The sequence below is a fragment of the Solea senegalensis genome, unplaced genomic scaffold, assembly GCF_019176455.1.
Source record: "Solea senegalensis isolate Sse05_10M unplaced genomic scaffold, IFAPA_SoseM_1 scf7180000016461, whole genome shotgun sequence".
NCBI lineage: Eukaryota > Metazoa > Chordata > Actinopteri > Pleuronectiformes > Soleidae > Solea > Solea senegalensis.
Genome location: NW_025321809.1, coordinates 1 through 23,766, shown reverse-complemented (window position 1 = coordinate 23,766; position 23,766 = coordinate 1). Strand labels below are relative to the sequence as shown.

The 23,766-nt window shown below is 40.5% G+C and overlaps 3 protein-coding genes across 5 annotated transcripts; 2 read left to right on the top strand and 1 right to left on the bottom strand.

The window, feature by feature from the left end:
- Nucleotides 1-686: 686 nt before the first annotated feature.
- LOC122763102 (katanin p80 WD40 repeat-containing subunit B1-like) lies at nt 687-8,238 on the top strand. Of its 2 annotated transcripts, XM_044018195.1 has the most exons (19): nt 687-773; nt 1,049-1,179; nt 1,307-1,424; nt 1,819-1,919; nt 2,033-2,074; nt 2,197-2,280; nt 3,089-3,204; nt 3,672-3,743; nt 3,974-4,124; nt 4,228-4,418; nt 4,813-4,961; nt 5,073-5,123; nt 5,455-5,519; nt 5,608-5,838; nt 6,170-6,319; nt 6,653-6,729; nt 6,921-6,995; nt 7,240-7,356; nt 7,984-8,238. In XM_044018195.1, exons 1-19 carry the CDS (start codon nt 734-736, stop codon nt 8,123-8,125), a joined length of 2,103 nt encoding a protein of 700 aa, XP_043874130.1. In that variant the 5' UTR covers nt 687-733; the 3' UTR covers nt 8,126-8,238. The 2 variants fall into 2 exon arrangements, with proteins under 2 accessions (XP_043874130.1, XP_043874131.1); XM_044018196.1 differs by lacking the exons at nt 687-773; nt 1,049-1,179; nt 1,307-1,424 and adding an exon at nt 1,436-1,569.
- A 1,286-nt stretch (nt 8,239-9,524) lies between these two features.
- Nucleotides 9,525-17,267, top strand: LOC122763103 (probable low-specificity L-threonine aldolase 2). The gene is made up of 7 exons (XM_044018197.1): nt 9,525-9,871; nt 14,295-14,378; nt 14,461-14,549; nt 14,644-14,829; nt 16,272-16,409; nt 16,523-16,721; nt 16,819-17,267. Exons 1-7 carry the CDS (start codon nt 9,598-9,600, stop codon nt 17,124-17,126), a joined length of 1,278 nt encoding a protein of 425 aa, XP_043874132.1. The 5' UTR covers nt 9,525-9,597; the 3' UTR covers nt 17,127-17,267.
- Nucleotides 17,268-18,991: 1,724 nt separating this feature from the next.
- Nucleotides 18,992-23,051, bottom strand: LOC122763104 (putative protein TPRXL). Of its 2 annotated transcripts, XM_044018199.1 has the most exons (4): nt 22,650-23,051; nt 22,236-22,365; nt 21,533-21,579; nt 18,992-20,162 (listed from the first exon to the last, which is right to left on the bottom strand). In XM_044018199.1, exons 1-4 carry the CDS (start codon nt 22,779-22,781, stop codon nt 20,154-20,156), a joined length of 318 nt encoding a protein of 105 aa, XP_043874134.1. In that variant the 5' UTR covers nt 22,782-23,051; the 3' UTR covers nt 18,992-20,153. The 2 variants fall into 2 exon arrangements, with proteins under 2 accessions (XP_043874134.1, XP_043874135.1); XM_044018200.1 differs by lacking the exon at nt 21,533-21,579 and having other exon boundaries at nt 22,650-23,037.
- Nucleotides 23,052-23,766: the final 715 nt, after the last annotated feature.

Sequence of the window (23,766 nt, the reverse complement as noted above, 5' to 3'; positions counted from 1 at the left end):
GCCAACTTTCAATTGTTTTTTTTAATTACCCTTTCTGTCTTTGGCATACTTTAAAGTATTTAGTCAACACTTCGCAGCCTGTTAAGAATGGGCAGGTGGTGTAATTAATCTGATGTAAGTAGTCTCTTTTTGAAGAGAAAAAGAGCAATTCACAGCAAACATGTGGGTGTGTTGGTGCTGTATTAAAAATGTAAACCTGTCCTTTAAACTATCGTTATAAGATAGATTTACCCCTGGTTACTTTATTTATGTACACTAACGCATAATTTCTAACAGAGAATTCATAAAAGAAAACGTTATTTTTCTGTCCAATGTTTATTTGACATGGTTTAGTTGTTTGATTGCTGTGTTATTTAATATGTAAATGTAGTTAATTCATTTTGTATTTAAAATATATAATTGCAATGCAATGCAGACATTTGAGTATTATTTGTACTATACTGTACTGTGATACTTTCTATTTTATTTTATGGGAGGAAAAAAATAAAACTTGCCAAAAAAAACAGCATCACTGCAGCCAACTGGCTGCCCTGATTTCTAAACATCTGAATCTGCCATTAAAAATCCCCATCAGTCCAACTGTGTTTTATGTATGTGGATTTTAAAATGCTGCATTCAGAATTAATCATGTGAAAATATAATTCACAGCATGAGTTTATCATCTGTTGACAAGTTTATACAGTTGCATATGTTGTGTTGCTGCAGGTGGATGTGAGTCTTCAGTGTGACCAGCATGGCTGCTGCCAGAACCACCAAGATATCATGGCGGCTGCGTGAGTAGAAACTTCATTTTTCTTTGGTTTGGAATTATTCTTTTTTGATCCGGATGATTAAGAGCTGCACCAAACCAAACAGCTGAGAAAGTTGGTGTCAATCATGAAGGAGGTTTTGACACTTTTCTGCTCCCAATTGGAAAATCCTCATACCTGCAACGAGTCCACAGCCTTGAGTTGATACGTGCTATCAGCTAGTGCAGTGCAGTGCTGTAGAGACTCCAGCATCTTCTCAGACAGGTTATAGCTAAAATGTTCCTTGTGTGTTTTTGCAGAGGAGTTCGAGGCTCACTCCAGCAGTGTCTCCTGTTTGGCTCTGGGGAAAAGCTCCGGCCGCCTGCTTGCCACAGGAGGAGAGGACTGCAGGGTCAACATCTGGGCTGTGAGCAAGGCCAACTGCATCATGGTGAGTCCTCCTCATGATCATCTGACAGAACCACATAATGTGCACACTAAACTGTGATCAGCCATCAGAGAATGGAGCTCAGTATTCTGATTATGAATGCGTACGTGCATCTGTTGTCATATCTCAGAGTCTGACTGGTCACAAAAACCCAGTGGAATGTGTCCAATTCAACATGTCAGAGGAGCAGGTCGTTGCTGGTTCACAGTCTGGATCAATACGAGTCTGGGACCTGGAGGCTGCCAAGAGTGAGATCCATTTTAGTTCTCTGCGTGTGGACTGTGATTGTGAAGTTGCTTTTATGCTTGTTTTAAAGGTAATGGATCTCTTTGATATCTGATATCAACATCTGCCCTTAATGATGTGATCACATGTGCTCATCTCTTAGGTCAGGTATGAGTGACTCAATGACTCACTCACACGCACTCACACACACACACACACGCACGCACACACACACACACATGCATCTAGGATGCATTTGAATGCCAGGTGTACTGTGAACAGTTGTATTCAGTGGTGTCCACGTGTGATTGGATCTCTCAGGACAGATGTTCATATTAGGTCTGAACAGGACCACAGACATGAAAACCTGTGACTCATCACCATCATCATCAGTGTGACTCTTCCTCTCTTCTACAGTTTTAAGGACTTTGATGGGACATAAAGCTAACATAACTAGTCTGGGCTTCCATCCATTTGGAGATTTCCTTGCCTCCAGCTCCATGGACACAAACATTAAGGTGTGTGTGTGTGTGTGCGCGCGTGCACATATGTATCTTTATGTTTCGACAACATGTGTTTGTGTTAATTATCTGCATTATATACTTTTCTTTTTCTTTGAACCATCTCTCAGCTGTGGGACGTTCGGAGGAAAGGATATGTGTTCAGATATAAGGTAAGTAGTGTGTGTGAACAGATGAAAGGAAACACAAAACACACATTTAAAAAATGTCTCAGGTGATCTGATCACTAGAGCTCAGCTTTCTATTCGGAATTACATTTGGGTTTGTTTCTCAGGGTCACACTCAGGCGGTGAGGAGTCTGGCCTTTAGTCCAGATGGGAAGTGGTTGGCTTCAGCCAGTGACGACTGCACCATCAAGGTAGGAACTAGTGGCATTGTGTGGCTTTTGCTCATAGAGTAGGTGATTAGGGGGCAGCAGAGATGGGGGGTATTTCACAGAAGTCAGGCAGACCAGTGTGAACAGTACAGTACAAAACTAGTCTTTAAGCTTTAAAAAAGCAGCAATAGTGATATCAAGAGTAATCAATATTGCTATAAATATCTTTCAGTCATAGCTGTATTTGACAGCAGTAATTGAACCAGAGCATGTGGAGAAGTTGCAAGCCACCCCACATGATACCACATTTATTATTGACTGTCATTCTGTCTAAACTGCTAATACACAGCATTTCAAGTTCATAGATAGTACAAGGCTAACACTGCTCCAGTCACCAGCATCACTGTCTCCTCACGCTCCCTCCTCCTCTTTCTATCTCATCAATCACCGTCAGCTGTGTAACAATATTCTGTCCCAAATTTGTCGTTCTTGCTCAGTCCACTGCAGCTTGACTCCCAGACTGAAACATGGAGAATCACAAGGAAAAAAAAACCTTAAGCCATGTGAACAGAAAACCTGTCTAAAAACATGCCCACTTGTTTTGTCTGAGTGAGCTATTTACAAACCCCAGTTTCCAGTCAAAAAAGGCTATCTAACAGTGATATAAGCACAAACATATTCTCAAGACAAGCAGGTATAGATTTTATTACTTGAGCCCTTTGTAAAATCATAGAAATGTATTTTCCCCCTGTGTCAGGCTGGTTCTTGGAAGACAACCCCAATCCAAAAAAAACATAAACACTTACTATAAACTTTCTCTTCTGTGTCTCGCCGTCTCTTGTTCTCTCAGCTGTGGGATCTGACCCTGGGGAAGACGATCACAGAGTTCAGATCTCACACCGCGGCCGTCAACATCGTGCAGTTCCATCCCAACGAGTACCTGCTGGCATCAGGCAGCTCTGACGGGTACGATACCACATTCGACAGTTGTTTCCTTTGATAATAAACTGTGTAACGTCATATTATGACTCAGGTTTTCCAGTGAGCTAATTGGTTTTTGTTACTGACTTTGTTAAAGGCTTGTTATTTTTCTCACTTTTAATAATGTCATTATATTTATATTTAGCCTGTTTTACTCTTAATTTTCATTTATTGTGCTTATTTATTTAATGAATTTACGTTTTCAACTGGGCAATAGCTTATAATTGATCTCTCAAACCGTGTTAATCATATTTGTTGAAATCCCCTTCACACCCTGATTTTTTTTTTTGATTAATTCATGATTATGGCTGAACCCATTTGTTTTAAGAGTCTACTCTTACTAGGCTCTGTTGCTGATTAATTCTTTCATTACCTTCTTTACAGGATTAAATCTTCCTTGTTTTTATCTGGTTTGTAATCCACGATTGTGCTTGTGTTTGTTTGCTGTGCAGCACCATCAAACTTTGGGATCTGGAGAAATTTACCATGATCAGCTCGTTGGAGGGAGACATGTCTCCAGTCAGGTGAGTGTGACAGGTTGAACCTTAGACGTATGCTGAGATGATGCACTTTTTTAAATGTCAACGTTATTGCATTTTATTCGGAAAAAGCACAGTTTCTTTGTCTGTTTTTCCTGATGTACGGGGAACACTTATCCATACCAAGATGCGCTGATGCGTCTACGTGTATAAATCTATGAGTTGAAAAGTGCTGTGCTGGAGTGTGACCACTGACCTCTCACCTGTGGTTTCAGGTGTGTATCTTTCAGTCCAGACGGCAGTTGTCTGTTCAGCGGAGCCACAGACTCTCTGCGTGTCTTTGGTTGGGAGCCTGACCGCTGCTTCGACATGGTGTCAGTGGGTTGGGGCAAAGTCTCGGATCTGGCAGTCTGTAACCAGCAGCTGGTGTGTATGAGAACAAAATCATTGTTGATTATACAAAACGATCTCACCTCTGTCAGCTTCACACCTCACGTCTGTCTCATCCCTCCCCTCTGACTTTGGCCAGATCGGCGTGTCTCACCAGCTGTCCAGCGTGTCTTCATATGTTGTCGATCTGAAGAGGGTGAAACAGAGCGGCAGCTTTGTGATCCAGGGAATCGTCCGGGACAATGAGCCACTCACAGAGCCAAAGGACCCCAAAGGGGCCGCACTGCGAAAGAACTATGAAAGGCCGACAACCACCTGTAGCTCACAGAGGTATGACACGTCCAGCTGTTGCCGTTTCTGTCTTTACGCTTTTACAGGCCGTCTTTACATTAGCAACTTACACATTCAAACAAGCCAAACCTGTTGTACTTGGAGTATCAGTAAATCAGTTGTTATTAGACAACATGATTATGTCTCTTAAAGTAGATTCCCAGTTGTCCCAAACTTTGACTCAAAATTCCAACAGTAAAAAAGTGACTAGGTTTTAATCATCTAGTTAATTCGTAAGTACCACTTTTTCAGTTGTCAGTAGTTAAAATGGTTTACAGTTGACAATGAGATGATAGTGATTTATTTTTTATTATCATTAATTCTAGAAACAAACATTAACCATGGCTCTCAGTCACATAATGTGATGTCACTCCACATGTTGTGTTGTCACCAGGGTGAAGCAGAGGGCAGACACCGAGAGGCCGAGCCCTGAAGGGGAGAGACGGAGCCCCAGTGAGGACGAGGCTGACGAGAAAGCGTCGTCAGCAGAGATCCACAATGCTGAAGACTTCAAGGAAATCTTTCAGCCCAAAAACGCCATCTGTAGGTCGACTTGCAGCATCACAACTGTTTTTTTTTCTCTTCACTTAGCTTCATATTTTAAGTCTAAGTGTAAATGAGTTGATGAAAAGTTTCATCTTTTTTCTCCTGCAGCTCGGACGCCTCCTAAAATGTCGGAGCCTTTCCCTGCTCCTCCAGAGGACGGTAAAAACTAAAACTAACAGAAATCTTAGCATTAAAGAGTCCACAATATGTTTCTTAAAGACTTTATTATGTAATTATGTAAATGAGTATGGACAGCAGTCATTGAATGAAGTTGTCTGTGGAAAAAAATGTTGATGGAAAGTTTAAAAGTAATTTTTTTAAACATGTTTGAGAAACACATTTAGGACTTTAGGAAAAAAAACGTGTTTGTACAGTAGAACTTTTACCGCACCCAAAATAAGATTTTCTGTTGTTCTACTTGTTCTGCTTGTTGGATTGGATCGTATTTCAAGTGTGCAATCAAAGTGACGTGTCTTTGTCATCGTTTCAGAAACCATCTTGGCGACTGGCCGCCAGCCAAAGGACATGGCTTCTCCATTTCCTGACAAGATGCAGGTCAGAGAAAACAGCAGCAGCAGCATCAGTCGCCTAGTGTTTGCTCTTGTTTTATTGTGTGAATATTAAGTTTTGTTGTGTGTTAAAGGCTCCTCCAATGGCGTCTTCTACTCCAGTCCAGAGGGTGGAGCCCACAGTGGTTTCTAGTCTCAAGCCTCAGCTCCCCTCAGCAGGTGGCCCATCGTCCTCCCGACCCCCCATCTCCTGTCCCCCTCAGCCTCAGCCTCCCATCATCACGGCAAAGTCTAAACCACAATCAAAAATCATCCCGAGTACCAGGAATGAACCCATTGGACTGAACGTGGCTGATTTCCTGCCTGTGAGTCTCAAACAGTTTTACACTGAACTGAAAATCACATATATGAACATAATAGGGGGGGGGAATATTTTTTTTACACTAAATAAAATTCACAAATTATGTTTCATGTGGAATTATTTACAAAGACTGGGTGTGCAAGACACTTACACAATCCCTTTACTCTCTGAAATGAGTAAACAATGGGTGGGTATAGATTTTTTTATTTAGAGTCAAAGTTCACAGTAACACATTCAACAGTCGACAACTACTTTTATAATAGTTCATAATCTGTGACTTCTCAGTTCTCCTGAAACTAAAAAAGATCTGTGTCTGTGTTTTCTTTTCTCCTCAGTTTTCACCGAACAACAGACGTGCAGCTTTGAACAATGAGGAGGCTGTGTCTCAGATCAAGAAAGGTCACGACACCATGTGCGTGATGCTGAGCAGCCGACACAAGAACCTGGAGACGGTGCGAGGCGTGTGGGTCAGAGAGGACGTGAAGGTGAGACTCCAGAACACGTACTGACCCTGGAGTATGTTTGTAACAGTCACCAAGTCAAAGTGTAAAATAATTCATCTCCTGGAAATTCAAGTCAGTTTCATCAGTTTCATATGAGAATTCAAATAAATGTCGGCTATGATAATTATAATAATTCGAACATATTTTCTCATCTGCAGTCAATTTGCACCTAATTCCTCTTTAGTTAGGTAATTAAAATTAGAAAAAAGTGCGATTTCTTTCGTTCAGAAAATACATTTTTAGTATAGTTTACATACAGTACATCTCATGGACTTCCTCTTCACCTCCTGTCTCCTGTCTCCTGTCCCTCTGCAGAGTGCTCTGGACACTGCTGTCTCCATGAATGACCTCTCCATTGTTGTGGACATCCTCAACATCATCAACCTCCAACCGTGAGTCTCAAACACACACTCACCATTTGTCAAGGCAATCTTCTGTGCTTTAAACTTTCAAACTGCACAATTTGAGTTCATGTGTCATCTGAAAGACAGAAGAGGAAGTCTGACGATTTGAACAAAAACGTCTGATTTTTATTCTTAGTTTTATTTTAGATTTAGTTTTTGATGTCGCCGTGGTCTTTCAGGTCTCTGTGGAAACTGGACCTTTGTATGACGGTTCTCCCTCAGATCGGCAAACTGCTGCAGAGTAAATACGAGAGGTGAGTGACGACAGCTGATGCTGTTAATAAAGATGAGACGCGCTTTTGGTTCACTTGATTCATATGCAGGCAATATCATATGCATATTTACGTCTTTGCTGTCACTGATGACTACAGATTTAACATTTTATAACTTAAATATATAACTAATATTCAGTATGAGGCCATTTTACTTGGTCTTGTAATCTTCAGTTTTCCTTCGATACTGATTTTTAATTTTTGTTCAAATATCCTGTGTTGTCAGCTACATGCAGACCGGCTGCATGTCTCTGAGGCTCATCATGAAACATTTCTGGGTGCTGATCTTCGACACACTGAAGGCCGCACCATCTGTCGGAGTGGACATCACACGAGAGGAGCGGTGAGTCGCTTTAATTCTTCACTTTACAGAGAACTTGAAAAATCACTATTCAATGAAGGGAATATAAACATAGCTGTCACTGTTCAGAGCTGATGTTTAGGATGCACATGGCCACGTTGAATTTTGCCCATCAACATTCCTGTGCTGCACACATAAAGTGGTGTTTGTCAAGAGAACAGGTTGTCATTTTTGAGTACCAGTAAAGTAAGACGGCTGTAAACGGGTTCTGAGTACGACACACACACACGGCTGAACACACACACAAAAAGAATTCCACTGTGTTGCAATTTAATAGAGGCTGTAAACCGAGCCAAGATGAGGAGCATGAGAGTCAATCTTTTTCATGAATCACTTCATTTACATTATACTGGGAGTTTCGCGAATTGCTCAATAACACTAAACACATCCTGAACCTTCACGTGGGTCAAATCTGTATTTTGTGTTGTCCCACAGTCACAGTCATGTTTCACTTATGGACAGTGGGGACATACAGAGACATTGAGTTTGAGACCTGTGTTAAAATCTGACCAATTGCACATCAGTATTTTTTCGTTTTTTATTATTATTGTGATTACTATTATTGTTATTATTACCATCATTATTATCATTATGTATTGATTGTTGCAGACACCAGAAGTGCAAAGCGTGCTACAAGCAGCTGAAGAACCTCGGTAACATCACGAAGATCAAGGCGGCACAGGTTGGTCGTCACGGCAGCACCTTCAAAGAGCTGCAGCTGCTCATGGCCCCGCTCAACGAGGCACTCTGACGTCAAAACACAAATTAAACCTTCAGTAAACGGACTGGTTGATCATCACCTGGAGATTATAAACACCACCTGTGGCTCCGATCATGCTCACGTGGCAAGTACACACGTGTCAAATGGTGATTTTAAATATGTTAGTCGCCTCAGAACATTGTCAACCTGCCTCGCAGCCGGGTACAGACTGAAATGACACTACGAGGATTAGGAGTAATGAAATAATTGACAGATAATGAACCAGAAGAATGTCCCGTCACATCAAGCTTGTCACACTCTCATTCAAAGGGTTACATGTTTACATGTTCCATGCCGAGGCGTGCCGAGCTTCTCATTGGAGAAATGTTCCACAGACCTGGGATGGCGGCCTAACAGACACTGATGATGATCCAATATTTTCACTTTTCTACTCCCAGTTTCCCCTTTCACACGCGTAGATCCACTGTTTTAAATGTACAGTTCCTGATTGTTATTTAAATAAAGTTATACATTAAAGCAGATGATTAATATTAACAAAAATGAATCTGTAACATTTTTGACACCTTACTAAACTATAATGTGGTTTTAAAAATAATAGACTGTCGTTGAACTGGTGACTGGCTACGCCATAAACTTTTGAAGCCTTCTATACCATAATATGTTTGATACTATATCATGACATATTTGAAGCCTTTCTAAACTGCAAGGTTTTACTATATCGTGACATTTTAGAAGCCTTATCCTTTGACTCCAACCAAACCCGAGGCTGAAGCTCGAGAGGTTGCAATGGGGGAAGGAAGAGCTCCACGGTTACTACAAATGTAACCAGTATTCAAAAGGAAGTTGCTACACTTGCTTTACTGATAAATAAAAATCAGAGACATTATAATTCTGAAATCAATTCAATAAAAACAAGTTATTGTGATGCCTTTTGTGAAGTGCATCATACCTTCATAGCACATGAAAAATGATCAAATCCAAATGGATATCCTCTGTGGCTCCTCCTGAGGTATCTAGTTTTAGTTTTTCCCCTGATTCCAGGATAACATCTTAGGTCAGGGGATTATGATGTTGGTCATATACATTTAAGTACCTCGACTTGTTCTGACTTGAGTGTTGTCTTCCAAACATGCAGAGATGCCATTGGTGACTGATAGACATGTCAGACAGGACAGTTTCTGGAGCTTTAAAAAAAAAAACCTCTACATTACATTGTTTGCCATTTTTAGTGTTATAATGGTAGTCCCGTTCCCTCTTGCATCTTGTTTTATGTCAGATGCCTTCTTGTGATTGGCTGTGTCATTCTCTGAGTGAGGAACTATGCATCAGTGTCCTCGTCATGTCATCACCATGAGCACGACAACCGCATGGTTACAAAAAAAAAAGTCCTTGCTGCTCACTGGCTTGAACATGAAAAACCTGACTTGTCCTGACTTGAGATGATGTAACGTGTGTATATAAGAGCTCTCTGCTTCACTTGCACCGACCACTGTGTTGGGACAATGAAGGCGATCAGAAGACTGTCCGTTATGACATTATCATCGAGGTTTTTTTTGAAAGGGATTAGTCAAAATGTGGCTTTATATAAACTGGGTCATTCTCCTATGTCGGGACGGAGCTCTATGCGAGGCTACTACGCAATCAAGTATCCTGTGCTGGAAGGACATGCCCATGTGCGGGTGGTTGACCTCCGCACTGATGCGGTCAAGAAACCTGGGCCTGCAGTGCTTCGGGCCATGGGGGCGGCTGCAGGCAGTGGAGAAGTGCACGTTACTGGTAAGTAAGCAGTGTCAGACCTAAGATTTCATTAAGGGCTTACATTTTACACATTGCTGTAAATAACAAAATACAAAATTCATGTAGCAGTAATTTCTATTTCTAGCAACTTTCACTTTTACTCCACTACATTTCCCCTTTACATAGGTGCAATATACATTCAATCTTTGTTTATACTGTATATATTCTGGAAACTGTCTATAATGTACATTCTATTTTACCTTTTTTAATAGTCTTAGTGTTAATATCTTTATATATTGTACTTTTTTTGTAATGCATGTTTATTATTTATAATCTTTATCTTTACTGTCTTTGCTGTGGTAAAGATGTACATTTCCCCACTGCGGGACAAATAAAATATTATCTTATCTTAGTTACTACCAAATAAAATCAGAAGAAGAAGAGTTAGTAATGGTCTGTATTTATATAGAGCTTTTCTAGTCTTGATGAGCTGCTTTACACTACAGTTTTGTCATTCACATGCTTCCTCAAGGACACATATAGACTAGCAGGGCCAGGAATTGAACCCACAACCTTCCACGTGAATGAAAACTCACCCTACCACTTTACTTTTACTCAACACTCTGCTTCCAATCTCTGGAATTCACTCTCACCAGACATCTGCAACTCTGACTCTCCTCACCTGTTCCCATGTCTGTTTACTGTGTCTTCCTGTCGTCTGTTTTTCTCACATAACAATTTATTTATTTATTTTTATTTATTGTTTGTCTTTGTAAAGTGTCCTTCAGTGTTGGAAAGTACAGTTAATGGCATATTCTTTAAGACTTTTACTTAAGTAATATTACAAAAAGAGACTTCAACTTCTACCAAAGTCATTTTCTGCTAAGATACTTTTACCCAAGTGTCCCTTAAAGTTTCTTTATACGGGCATAGATTTTTACATACAGGGGCCATATAAGCTGCATAAAGATTTTCAACTCTCACCCAAGAGGCTTCTTCAGTTCTGACAATGTGGTGGAAAACCCCCCCAGATATTTTGCACGTGTGAAGCTGAAACTTGTCCAGTGAGTTGTTAACGTTATTCAGCCCCGTCACCCAGATTCAGGCGGTCACTTGAGAGACCGAGACTGCTGCATGTTGGACTTCACTATTGTTGTTCTGTGTGTGACTTGCTCCTTTTTGAAAGGGAGCTCAGGACAGTGTTGCAGGCGGCTGATAGCTGTGCTGAGTGATGGTTTCTCCAGGTTGACATAGATGGCCTCCTTCACTCCTCTTTCAAACCATCTGTCTAGCCAGGGAAGACAGCTGAGTCCTGTCCGGATGAGCTCTTCTCTGCTGTGCCTTATGCAGGTGTTGTTTGGTTTCCTCAATATACATAGGTCAGGACACTGTCCACTGTCTGTGTCTATGGATGTTGTCCTCAGGATGAACAAGGTGTTGCAGGTTTTGAAATGTCTGTATACATCATTTAATTTAAACGTTTGCATTTATATTTTTTACTTCATTTTTTATATTTTACATTTATTCTGATACTTGCTGCACTCTCATTCTAGTTCGTTTACCTTTATTTCTTTGATTTTCAATACATTATACAGATTTATGTATTCTGATCTGCTTCTTTCTTTTTTCCCCGATGGCTGGAGCAACCGTGAATTGAAAATTAAGAAAATATTCTGATTCTGATGAATAATTCCAGAAGTGAAGTGTAGTATCATGCACAGTACACCAGTGCGGTGTGCAGAAAGTCTGACGACTCTATTATAGTGAAGCTGTTGACATTTATTTCTTTTACATATGCCCAGTAATTAAGTGTCTTCTTTTTTCAAAGCCCGAAACCTTACATAACCCCCGTATCTGTAGTACTGTGAGAACCACTGATAGTTCACACGATATGGGAGGGGAGGGGGGCATCATTCCTGTAAGAGCTCTGATTTTCGGAAGGGGGGGCCGGGACATATAATTAAGTCGACACATAAATGGTTGCACAGCAGCCTTTTGAATCACATCTCTTGGTGCGCTGTGTGTGAATTAAAAATGACTAAGCCAGTGTTTCCCAATCCTGGTCCTCGGGGTCTGAACTATAAATTACTGTATCATTAGATTCAAATTTATACTGGAGACGCTACTGCCAAGATAATTAATATAAAGAATGAAGAAGTAAATGCTTTATGGGTGAGAACCAACAGCTTTCATATGTATCTGTGTTTAGACTAGTTTAGACTATGTGTCTAGATTCAGTGATATAATATGCAACATTTCTGCATTGAAATGCACTAGGACTGACCCACGAGGTTCAAGGTTCAAGGTTCAAGGTTTCTTTATTGGTACCCAAGGGTAAAATTATTGTGCAGACAGGAGATACAGCAGTTCACACATACCAACAGTAAAATATAAAATCATTCTCACAGAATGTTAGTGCAGCATTGAGCAGAAAGGGGAGGCATATGTACATATGTGAGCCTATGCCTATTTCATTCAATAATGAAATAGCAGCAGGCACAAAGCTAGTCCTGTAGCGCTTTGTTTTCCCCTTAGGAGCCAACAGCCGACGGCCAGATGGGAGGAGCTGGAATTCACTCTTTAAGGGATGGGAACAGTTCTCACAAATTGACCTAGCTTTCTGCTGTAACTGAGTGTGGAAGAATACTGACAAGCTTGGTTGAGACTCCCCAATAAGTCTACCTGCCCACTTAACTATTTGGCTAAGTAAGTTCATGTCTTGCAGTGCCAGATTACCAAACCATGCTACAAGAGAAAAAGACAGAAGGGATTCGATGAAGGCTTGGTAGAACACTGTCAGTAACCTTTTCTCAAAATGGAAACGGGACAATTTCCTACGACACGCCAAGCGTTGAAGGCCTTTTTTACATACTGCCTCACAATTCTTGGTGAAGGTCAGTTTGGAATGACCGTCCCTAAATACTTATAGCTGTCAAAACAGTCCACAGGTTGGCCTTTGATGGTTGTTGGGTCCTGGGTTGGAGCATGCATTCTAAAATCAATAATCATGTCCTTTGTTTTGGATATGTTTAGCTCCATGGAAGAGTCATCACACCAGCTAATAAAATCATTAAAAACTGGACCATGGCCGAACTCAGACACACAATGACTGTATAGTCAGCAAATTTCTTTGAGGGCCACTGGTCGAAAATCAGTAAGGCCTTTAGGTCTGCTCACTTTAGGAACCAGGATAATTACTGCCTGCTTCCACACATAAGGTACAGTTTATTCCTTTAAGGACATGTTAAAAATAAAGTGAAAGATGGAAATTAACTGCCTTGCACAGACTTGAGTAAAATGCCACTAATTTTATCAGGGCCAGGAATTTATTTAATTTAAGAGAGAGGAATGACTTTTCCACTCCCCTCTGCTCTATGATAAAATGCTGGTCATCTTTAACTTGACTCCTCAGACTCTCAGTTTCCTCTCTGAAATCAGATCGATCGAATCTCAGGTAGAAGTAATTGAGGGCACTGGCGAATTCATCGTCTGTCCTAAAGCCATCCATGGCGATGCTGGCATGCTATAGCTTTCATGCCAGACCAGGCTGAAGAAAGGTTCCTCTCTGCCAGTTTGCTCTCTACTGTAGATTTGTACTTCTGTTTAGCCTTTAACAGCTTCTTTTACCTCTCTTTTAGCTGCCTCGATTTCAAAAGGACCTCGCTGGCCAAATGACAGTTTTTTTCTTTAACAGAGAGGATTTGACTGCCTTGGTCATTCATGGTTTATTATTAGGATAAACCGTGATGTTTTTAGTGGGGATTATCATATCATAGTTCATGAATGTCGTTACAAGAGTCTTTGAACATCTCCCAGTCAGTACAGTCAAAGCATCCTTGGAGGCAGGTGGTGGCCTCCTCTGACCAGATTTTGACCTCTTTGGTGTGGACTTTTTCCCTTTTCAGCACAGATTTGTATGAGGGGAGAAGGAGCACACAGTTATGGTCAACAGAGCCTATGGGGGCAGCCTGATTGATTTATAAGCTCCCTTAACTGAACCATAACAAAGATCCAGAGTTTTGTCCTTCCTGGTTAGACATGTAACATACTGATAAAAGTTTTTTAGGGAGTTTTTAAGGACACGTGATTGTCACCCACTATAAAGTCACCCACTATAAAATTCGGTGCTTTGGGACGCAATTAGTTGCAGTGAAGCTATTTGTCTGTTGACAATGATCAAGATAATTATCAATGTGTTCTGACACCAATACTGGTGAGTCTCTGCTTCAATATTGCGTAATCCACAGTGTCACAGGCTTTTGAAAAATCAATGAAAAGGGCTGCCACAGTATTGTTGATTGTCATGTCATTTATTACTGTAAAAGCAAAACTGATTGTGATCTGCAAGTTGAAAGAGAGATGAACATTACAAAAATATAAGAGAACAAAGACACAAGAGTTAGCTGTGAGATACTTGTGAAACGCTGCCATAAATCTTTCCATATTTGCCGTTTTCCTGCAGAGTTACAGAAAATTGCAGCAGATATGTGTGGGATGGAGGATGCACTGTTGGTCCCCACAGCAACCATGGGTAACCTTATTGCAGGTGAGCTGAGTCGTCACTGGTGGAATCCATTCTGTGAGGTCAGACCAGTCAAAAATAAAACTACATGTTCTTCATTTTGCAGTGATGGTGCACTGCAGTGAGAGGGGCGACGAGATGATAGTGGGCGACTTGTCCCATTTGCACATGTACGAGCAAGGCGGAAGTGCACAGGTCAGTGTATCACACCGCGATCACCGTCACACAACAACACAACAGATCAGTTTCCAGTTGTAGAAGTTCAGTGTGTGCCTTTGTGTGGACTCAGGTGGCCGGCGTCCACACCACCACAGCAACCACCCTCCCTGATGGGACATTTGACTTGGAGCAGCTGGAATCAAGGATCCGCCTTGGATACCCTTTAACCTATTACTGCCGCACACGCCTAATATGTCTGGAGAACACACATAACACACAGGGAGGACGTGTGATGCCTCTGTCCTTCCTGCAGGATGTGAGTGGGAATCCTTTTCTAAATATAATTCACTCTGTTCTGCACAGGTGGAGTTGTGTCCAGTCTGCATGGTGCCAGGCTTGGCTCCACAACTGTGGGGTTGTTCTGGTCTGACGGGGTTTAGTTCCACAAACATCACCCCGTTTCCATGGTTGTGGAATCAAACCTGTCTCCTTGTAGACTGAACAAACTTATGGCTGTGAACAAAGCCGCCTTGCCATGAAACCCTGGGTCATAATGTCTTAAAATGTTCTTTATAAGAATTGAACCTTTGACATCAGAACCTCACAGCAGTGTTCATATGAACTGAGATACCTGTTCAGGTTTTCTTGGAGCTTTTGACAGTTTACAGTTGAATTACTTGAACTCACAACCTCAGACATACAAGTTATTCTTACCCTTTCTTGGTGTTTTTAAGTTCAGTTTTTGGTCTGAAGTTTTAAAAAAACTTTTTTTTAATGTAGGCACGATTAACGTGCTAATTAATTCATTTATGAAATGTTCATAGTTGTTTTTGTTTGTCATGGGCTGTAACATTTTTCCACCAAGTTATGTGACATTTATTGCAACTTATTTACGGCTTTCTTCAGCCACATTTCACCTCAGGGTGCACTACTGTGCCATTTTTTTTGCCATCGTGCCAAAAAAATAGGTACATTTTGAAAGAGATACAAGAACCTCGGCAGGGAAACCATCTTGATGGCATTTATATTTGTGTGCCAATTTTTGTACGTTTTCACCACCATTTAGGGCCTCAAAAGTCTGATTGTTGTAGAAAAGTCCTTGCACCACTGTGAGGCTCTTGTTTGAAAAAGCTGCTTGTGTCTTTAAGTTAGGCTTGGGATGCACAGATACTAATTAAATACCTTGCTAAGCTGGTGTAACGTGGTGTAGTACTGGTCAATGTGTGCCCTCTGCTAGAATAGCCTTTATTTGTCATTATGCAAGTAAAAACCCATTTATTAGTCTCTTAATGGCTCTTATTTGGCCTTGGATTTCTCATTGTTCACCACTTGTGGTTTACACTCCTGTCCCCTGTGTTTGTTTGACATTATTTGTTAAAAACGTGTGAAAGCAGTTGTGATTTTTGCCTCATGGAAGCAGATGGGCAAAAAAAAAATAAAATCTTAGGCTGTATATAAAAATGGACATAGTTTTCCAGTTGTGAAATTCACAAATGTCACCTGCAACCACAGGCACTGGTCTCCACTCATACTGTATGTGCCGTGCCATTTTGTTTGTTTTACTTTAAATGAAATCACAATTTACAGAATCAACATCATGTTCTACTGAAATAGACATTAACTCTAATCTAACTTACTGTTGCAACCAGAGGAGTCTATTTTCTCTGTATTTATACCCGTCATATGTACAGTCTTGTGGAAATTACAGCATCTCTCAACGGTTTGATCATCTTTGGGTGGTTTGTCTTTATTTCCAAGGTTCGGGCTTTGGCAGATAGATACGGTCTATCAGTTCACATGGATGGAGCCAGGGTGGTGAATGCCGCCGTGGCCCAGGGGGTTCCTCTATCGACCATACTGCAGCACACACACAGCGTCACTATAAGCCTCTGCAAGGTGGGATATGAAAAACATTAGAAAAGGTCTGCACATACTGTATTCTTGGAGAATCTATATGTGTTAAGTCAAAATAAATACAAAATTGATATTCAAATGATGGTGTGTAACAGGTCCTGGGTTCCCCTGTGGGGGCTATTCTTGCTGGACCCCGAGACTTCATAACACGAGCAAAGCGGTGTTGTAGAGTTCTGGGAGGGTCTATGGTAAAGGCTGGTGTATTAGCAGCAGCTGGAAAAGTGTCTTTACAGCATAGTATTATGATGGGAAGACTGGAGCAGGATCATCGCAATGCAAAAATCTTTGCTCAGGGTAAGGTGATCAATTTTGTTAGTGGAAATTTAACTAACCAAGTGGCTGCTATGGTGTTTTTGTTCATGCTTCTTCTGTGTTGTGTTCTGTCAACCAGCCGTGCACGACTGTGACCTGTTCACCTTGGACTTGGCGTCCGTGGAGACAAACATTGTGCGCTTCTATCTTAACGGCTGCAGCTGGAGTCCCTCTGAGTTCTGTGATCGCATGGGTATGGTTTGTGAGAAAGAAAAGGCCGCACTGGGACAGCCGATACAGGTTCCCATGTACCCGTTTTATGGAAACTCAATACGGGCTGTGTGGCACCCTATGGTGACCGCTGAAGATACCCAGCTGGCCATCAAGAAAATGCACTTTGTTATTTCTCAGTACATGGAGGAAAAACCAAGGGCCATTAAGGCTTGATGTTTCCTCACGTAGAAAGTTTAAATCGATTGTCCATGTCAAGTTAAACAGCAGCACAGTGTTGGCTGTTCTATATATTTTACGTCTTCTTACGTGTTGTTGAGTCAAACTTATGATAAATTTTATAAAATATAAAGTAGCAATAACTGTGCAGAAGTCACAAAAATGTACCCTTTTTTTTCTTCTTTTTGTTCATAAAAACGAGCCAAGTGAACTGTGAACTGTGACGTATTTCCAAATTTCACAAATTCAATCCGATGTTGAACGAGTACTTTGCTCAGGTGTGTTTTTTTAATCAGATTGCAGAGGTTGCACTGTGTATATACTGTTTGTTTTAAAAAAGCAGCCAAAAATGCTCTGTGTTCTACGGGTTAAATCATTTTTACAACATAACATGAGGCTCATTTGCTGTATCGTTTTTTATAAAATTCTTTGTTTTCCAATGATTCATGCTGCTACTTTTTTAATGATCATGTCATACTATATATTTTTTTTTTTTTTACATCTCAACTGATAGAGAACTGTCCCGAATGAATGGTCTCTCTCTTCTGTCCCCACTTCGCCCGTCACTCTTTCCTTTTCTCTCCTCTGTCCCCCATTTTTACTTTCACCCCAACCACTGCAATCTTTTTTTGAGTCTGGCTCTCAGACATTTCCTGGTGTTAAAAGTAAGGATGGGACGACACCACTTTTTTGGGTCCGATATCACAAACTTGAGTACAATCTACCGATACACATATTAGCCCGATACAGCCATTTATGAACTGTGAAGCTGTTAAAGGAATACTTTGCATTTAGCTTTGAATTACTAGAATAGAAGAAAGAAATATTGTGTTTCCCAAGCTCAGTTTCCCCTGAGTCAAGAAATATCTTCATTCTTTTCTTTGTTACGTGCCCACCAGTGACACTTGGTCCGAGCCTTGGTCCGAGACTTGAAACTGCAACGCTAATTCTGCACTTTTTAGACCCACTCGTTGGGGGACGGGACCTCATTCCCAGAATGTAAATAGTGTCCGCCATCTTTGCTAACAGCTACGCTAACAGGACCAAGTGTCACTGGTGGGCACGTAACAAAGAAAAGAATGAAGATATTTCTCGACTCAGGGGAAACTGAGGTTGGGGAAGTATCAAAAATACTACCCCTATTCTAGTAATACAAAGCTAAACGCAAATCTGTGAAGTATTCCTTTAACAACACATTTTGTGCAGAGTCATTTCACAGACATAATTCTGCCAACTGTGTAACAAATATTGTTCTCCCAAAAAAAGAAGAAATACACAGCCAAAATACGACTCAGCTATTTGACATTTTTGCAGTCTGTGCATAGTGAATAATGTGATATATGGGATTTCTGCCTTACTATGTGAAGTGCCTCAAGGTCCTGAATGTTGTGATTTGGCGAGATACAAATAAAACCTTTTTTCACTTAATTTACTACAGTGCGACATTTTTATTGCTATATTAACAGAGCGACACATTAAAACCACAGACAATTACCTTTCCAGTCTTAAAGGAATACTTCACCGATTTGCATTTAGCTTTGTATTACTAGAATACAAAGTATTTTTGAAAAATTGTGCTTCCCAACCTCAGTTTCCCCTGAGTCGAGAAATGTATTCATTCTTTTTTTTTGTCACGTGCCCACCAGTGACACTTGGGGCAAGGCTTTAAACTGCAGTGCTAATTCAGCACTTTTTAGGCCCACTCATAAAGGGACGGGACCCCATTCCCAGAATGTAAACAGTGTCTGCCATCTTTGCTAACATTTATGCTAACAGGTTAATGGCTAGCTAAGCTATCCACATTCAGAGTTCAGTGTTGTTTAAGACAGAGACATGAGACAGATACTGTATCTGACGCACAATTGTTTTGGAGAGTTTATTAAAAAGGGAATACAAAAAAAATTCCAACTGTAGAGATCTACAGCGGAGTCAAAGCAAGCAGACATGTTGATCATCAAGTCAACAGCACACAGCAGCATCATTGCATTTCTAAGCATTCCTGTTTTCTACAACTTTAGTTTAGCGCTCTTCGTCACATTATGCTCAGCACCTGGTCAACAACAACAACAACTGATCTGTTCAGTTTGAGACAAAGGTCACCTGTGGTTAACTAGCTTTGTTTTCTGCAAGAGTGATGAGACGACAGCAGGATCACATAGAGAGGAATTGTTTGCGGGGGGCTTTTAAGTGTCTTTTCCTTGACTTCAATGAGCTGGAGGAAGGTGAAGATATGTCCACTCTCAACAGAGTTGAGTTTTAGTACTACTAAGAAAAACAAACAAAAATCCACAGGACCAGTAGACGTTTGAAGAACAATGAGCATGTATGCGACTATTTCTGTGTATTGCTCAAGTCCAAACGGACAGCTTGGTATCGGTGAAGTACCCTGACTGAAGATGAGGATGAGTTTGAGGACACAGAGCCTGCCTCTGGCACAGATGTGATAAAAAAAAAAAGAGATTCATTTCACTTCTCTGTGAAATTTCAGGAAATTTTCATCTCAAAATTAAGATCAACCTCAATTTTTTTCACGAAGCCTGAATCCTTCCACCAAAGGGTTAAAAAAAGAGAAAAGAATGAAAATTAAAAAAAACAAGATTAAAGCATGTCAAACATAAATATATAACCATTAATGCATATATTATACTCAAATGAACTAGATTTTGTAAAGTGCAATGTTACAAAGAAACAAAAGAAATACTGTGATTGGAAAGCATATACTGATGTTTTAGGATGGGAAAGACGTGTTGATTTTTCTAGTTCAGTTCAAATCACGAGTCTTTTTGACTTTAAATGTCCTTCATTACAGCGAGAAGACACGGAAATCAAAACATTTGGCCATGTTCTCTGCTGAAAGAGTTTAGAGTCAGTGGAGCTTCCCATCAGTCTTTGCTTCTTCATCCTGCTCCGAACAGAGGGTGGGGTGGAAGTGGCAGGGACAGTCCCTCAGGGTGTTTGCCGACACCCTGCAGTCAAACCCAGATGTCCCACGGTGCACTTTCTGGGTCTCTCAGGCCACCAACTTCAGTCGTCCTGTGAGGAGAACCAGACCATGAGTCAACAGTTAAGTGACACATCCAGACCCTGCATCAAACCATGTCCACATGTCTCAGAATAAATATGAAAACATGTTTTCCTTTCAATCTGGTGATAAGTTATGGGACTAAAAAATGACGCAATGTTAGAGTTTTGATACATTTAAGTGATATATAAAGCTTTTTCTCGGCCAACAGGTGTCCCCACGAGGACATCTGAGGGGGGTTGTGGTCTACAAGGACAACAGAGGGTCTTTATGGACCATGAGGACACCTGCAGGTCGTTATTATCCATGTGGACACCTGAGGGTCCTTATGGTCTTTGAGGAAACCTGAGGTTCCTTATGGTCTATGAGGACACCTGAGGGTCTTTGTGGTCTACGATGAGGATATCTCACATGGAGTCTTTTATGTTGGAGGTGAACTATGTTTCACAGTAGTCTAAAGACAAACTCGCTTGGTTTCTCAAACGTCCACAAAAGGTGTCCCCATTATACTATTTTACACGGATTTAACACCAACAGTGTTTTCAGATTTATCAGTGTAGACATGAAGCATCAGCAGGACACCCAGCGAGGCCACAGAGCAGCAGAAACGAGGGATGGAGGGAAGGAGAAGAGAGATCCATCCAGACACCAACTCACACACACCATTCACACTCTGAAGCCACAAGGAAAAGATGCTTCTGGGTAAACACAAATCATCTAGTCAAACTGAGAACATTAACATTCACACGTCTGATTCTGTCTGAACTCACATGTGTATCGTTAGCTTTAGTATCCTCTCTTTAAAACGACACACACAGTCTCCAAAGTTACCTGTTATTAAATCATGTTAAACAGTTGTACAAAACATAAACTTTGCCAACAGCTGTTACTGGGGCAGACCATTTTATTTTCCTCTCATATAAATTATGCGGACTAATGGACTAATCTGTAATTTTTCTGTTATGGTTTTGCACTGACTGGATTATCAACAGTAAGAAACAAAGTCTTTTATCTTTTAAATACGGAACAAATCGTAATCTAGACTTTTCTGATGTATGAACAAGTGACACTCTCTCTCTCTGTTCTAGACACACACACACACACACACACATATTTAAATGTTAACATATGCACATCGCTGCACAGTGTTGGGACAGATTTAGTTAGTGTGTGAATTTCCTTGTGACTTGAACTCCAGCGACACACTGCGGACTCTGCTGGTCCTGCTCACAGATCTGCGGGCACAAAGACGAAAGCTGCTGGAGCTGCTGTGGTTACGGGTGGAGAGTGTTAGATGGGTGGAAGAGGGAGATGGGGCGCCATGCCATACTGAGTGCTTCCATGCCAAGCTGTCCACAAATCAGCATACACCCCTACCTACCTGGCCACTGTCCCCCACCAAAGGGATGGCTCTGTCTACCTGTCTGTCTGTGAATTAATCAATCAGACCACAGTGAGGACACAGAGGAAGAAGAAAGAGAGAGAGCAGATGGAGCTCTGTTACAGGTCATACCTGAGGATGTTCAGGATGTTTATGATACCTACTTTTACTGATGCCATGTTCTCTTTTCTTTTTTTTTTACAAACATTTTCTTTTCCCTTTTATAAATGTTTTATAATTATTTTTAGTCTACCATTATTATTATTATTTCACAATAATGGTGCATTCACATCAAATTGTATACACAAAGTCACTGCAAAGTGTGGGTTTTGGATTCTCCCACAATGTTCAGCTTTAGCTTATCCATTTTAGATAGTAACATTAATCTAACATTAAATAATATTAACTTTAAAGTGTTACCTAAATATATGTTCCTGATGTTCAATGCAATAAAAACTATTTATGAGTTACCAAAATCAGAGTTGTAACACTTTTTATATGTCATAATATATTATTGTGTACTGTGCTCAGTAAAACAGTATGATAGAAGAACTAATTAGAAACTGATTTAATGTTTTGTTAAATTTGCAAAAATGTGAATGTGAGGAAGAGTTATAATTCAGGAAATGCGGAACACACAGATTATGACAGAAACCTGGTAAAGGCATTATTACTGTATGTGTGTGTGTGCATTCCTTTTTACCTGTGGACAGCTGCGACTGGGACCTCCTGCGGGAGCTGCTGGGGGTCCTGGAGGCGGAGGACAGAGTGCTGCCGACGCTGCTCGCTCGAGAGATGGGGAGAGGGACCGGGGTCACTGGGGGAGAGTCCAGCTGAGGAGAAGTCAGATGTAAAATAGTTTCACTCAAATTTCTACTTTCTACAAATTTCTCAAATCAACACATACCGTATGAGCTTTGTTTATAGTTACTGTTTGAACATTTTATATGTGGGTGCTGTATTTCACATTTGATAATTAAACTTTTGTTTTGAAAACCAATTTACTTTTAAATAAAATGAGAAACCCTTTTTTGTCACCATATTTTCTTCAGTGTAAACATTCAAACTTTAACACAATCAGCACAAACAACAACAACCACCACCTCATCTCTGTTACCTCCACACTGTCATGCGTAGGCGAGGACGAGGTGGACGAGTTCTCATGTCTCCTGGTGGACGAAGACGAGGAGTTCAGCTCAACGCTGCGAACTCGCTGAGCGAACTTCAGCGAGCAGACCGACTCGCTCATGTTGCTGGACAACGGAGACACCTGAACACAGCCAACACAGAGTCACTTCCACCTGCATCACCATGACAACATCATACACGCCAACAAAAACAGGGCAATCAGAGATGGCAGACTTAAACCCATTCTCGCAACAAGTTCGAATCCACGCCAGGGTTAAAATTCTTGGACAACATGTGTATCTCTCACAAATTCTAACAAGCCCCTGTTGCCCTATGTTGCTCATGTTGCAAGCAAGAGTGGAAGCACAAACAGAGCCACCAAAAACTGGAGTAACAATGACATCTTTTTTGTCAAATTATGGTTTACATACTTAAGTATGACTTTTCTGTCAAATTTTGGATGGCATACTAAAATATGACTTTTTTTGTCAACTTTTGGACGACATACTAAAGAATTAATATTTTGTGTGATTTCGGACAACATACTATACTATGACTTTTTTGGACAACATACAATACTATGACTTTTTTGACCGATTTTGGACGACATACAATACTATGACTTTTTTGACCGATTTTGGACAATACAATACTATGACTTTTTTGGACTATGACTTTTTGGTAAAATTTTGGACGACATACTATACTATGACTTTTTTGACCAATTTTGGACGACATACAATACTATAACTTTTTTGTGTGATTTCGGACGAAATACTTTACTTCGACTTTTTTGACCGATTGTGGACGACATACTGTATTGTGACTTTTTTTTTTTTACCAATTTTGGCAACATAGTATGACATACTAACCTATTACTTTTTTGTCAAATTTTGGACAAAATACTAAAGTATGACTTTTTTGTCAAATTTTCCACGACATACTTAAATATGACTTTTTCGTCAAATTTGGGACAACATACTAAAGTATGACTTTTTTGTCAAATTTTGGACGACATTCTAACGTATGACGTTTTTGTCAAATTTTGGTCGACATCCTAAAGTATGACTTTTTCGTCAAATTTGGGACAACATACTAAAGTATGA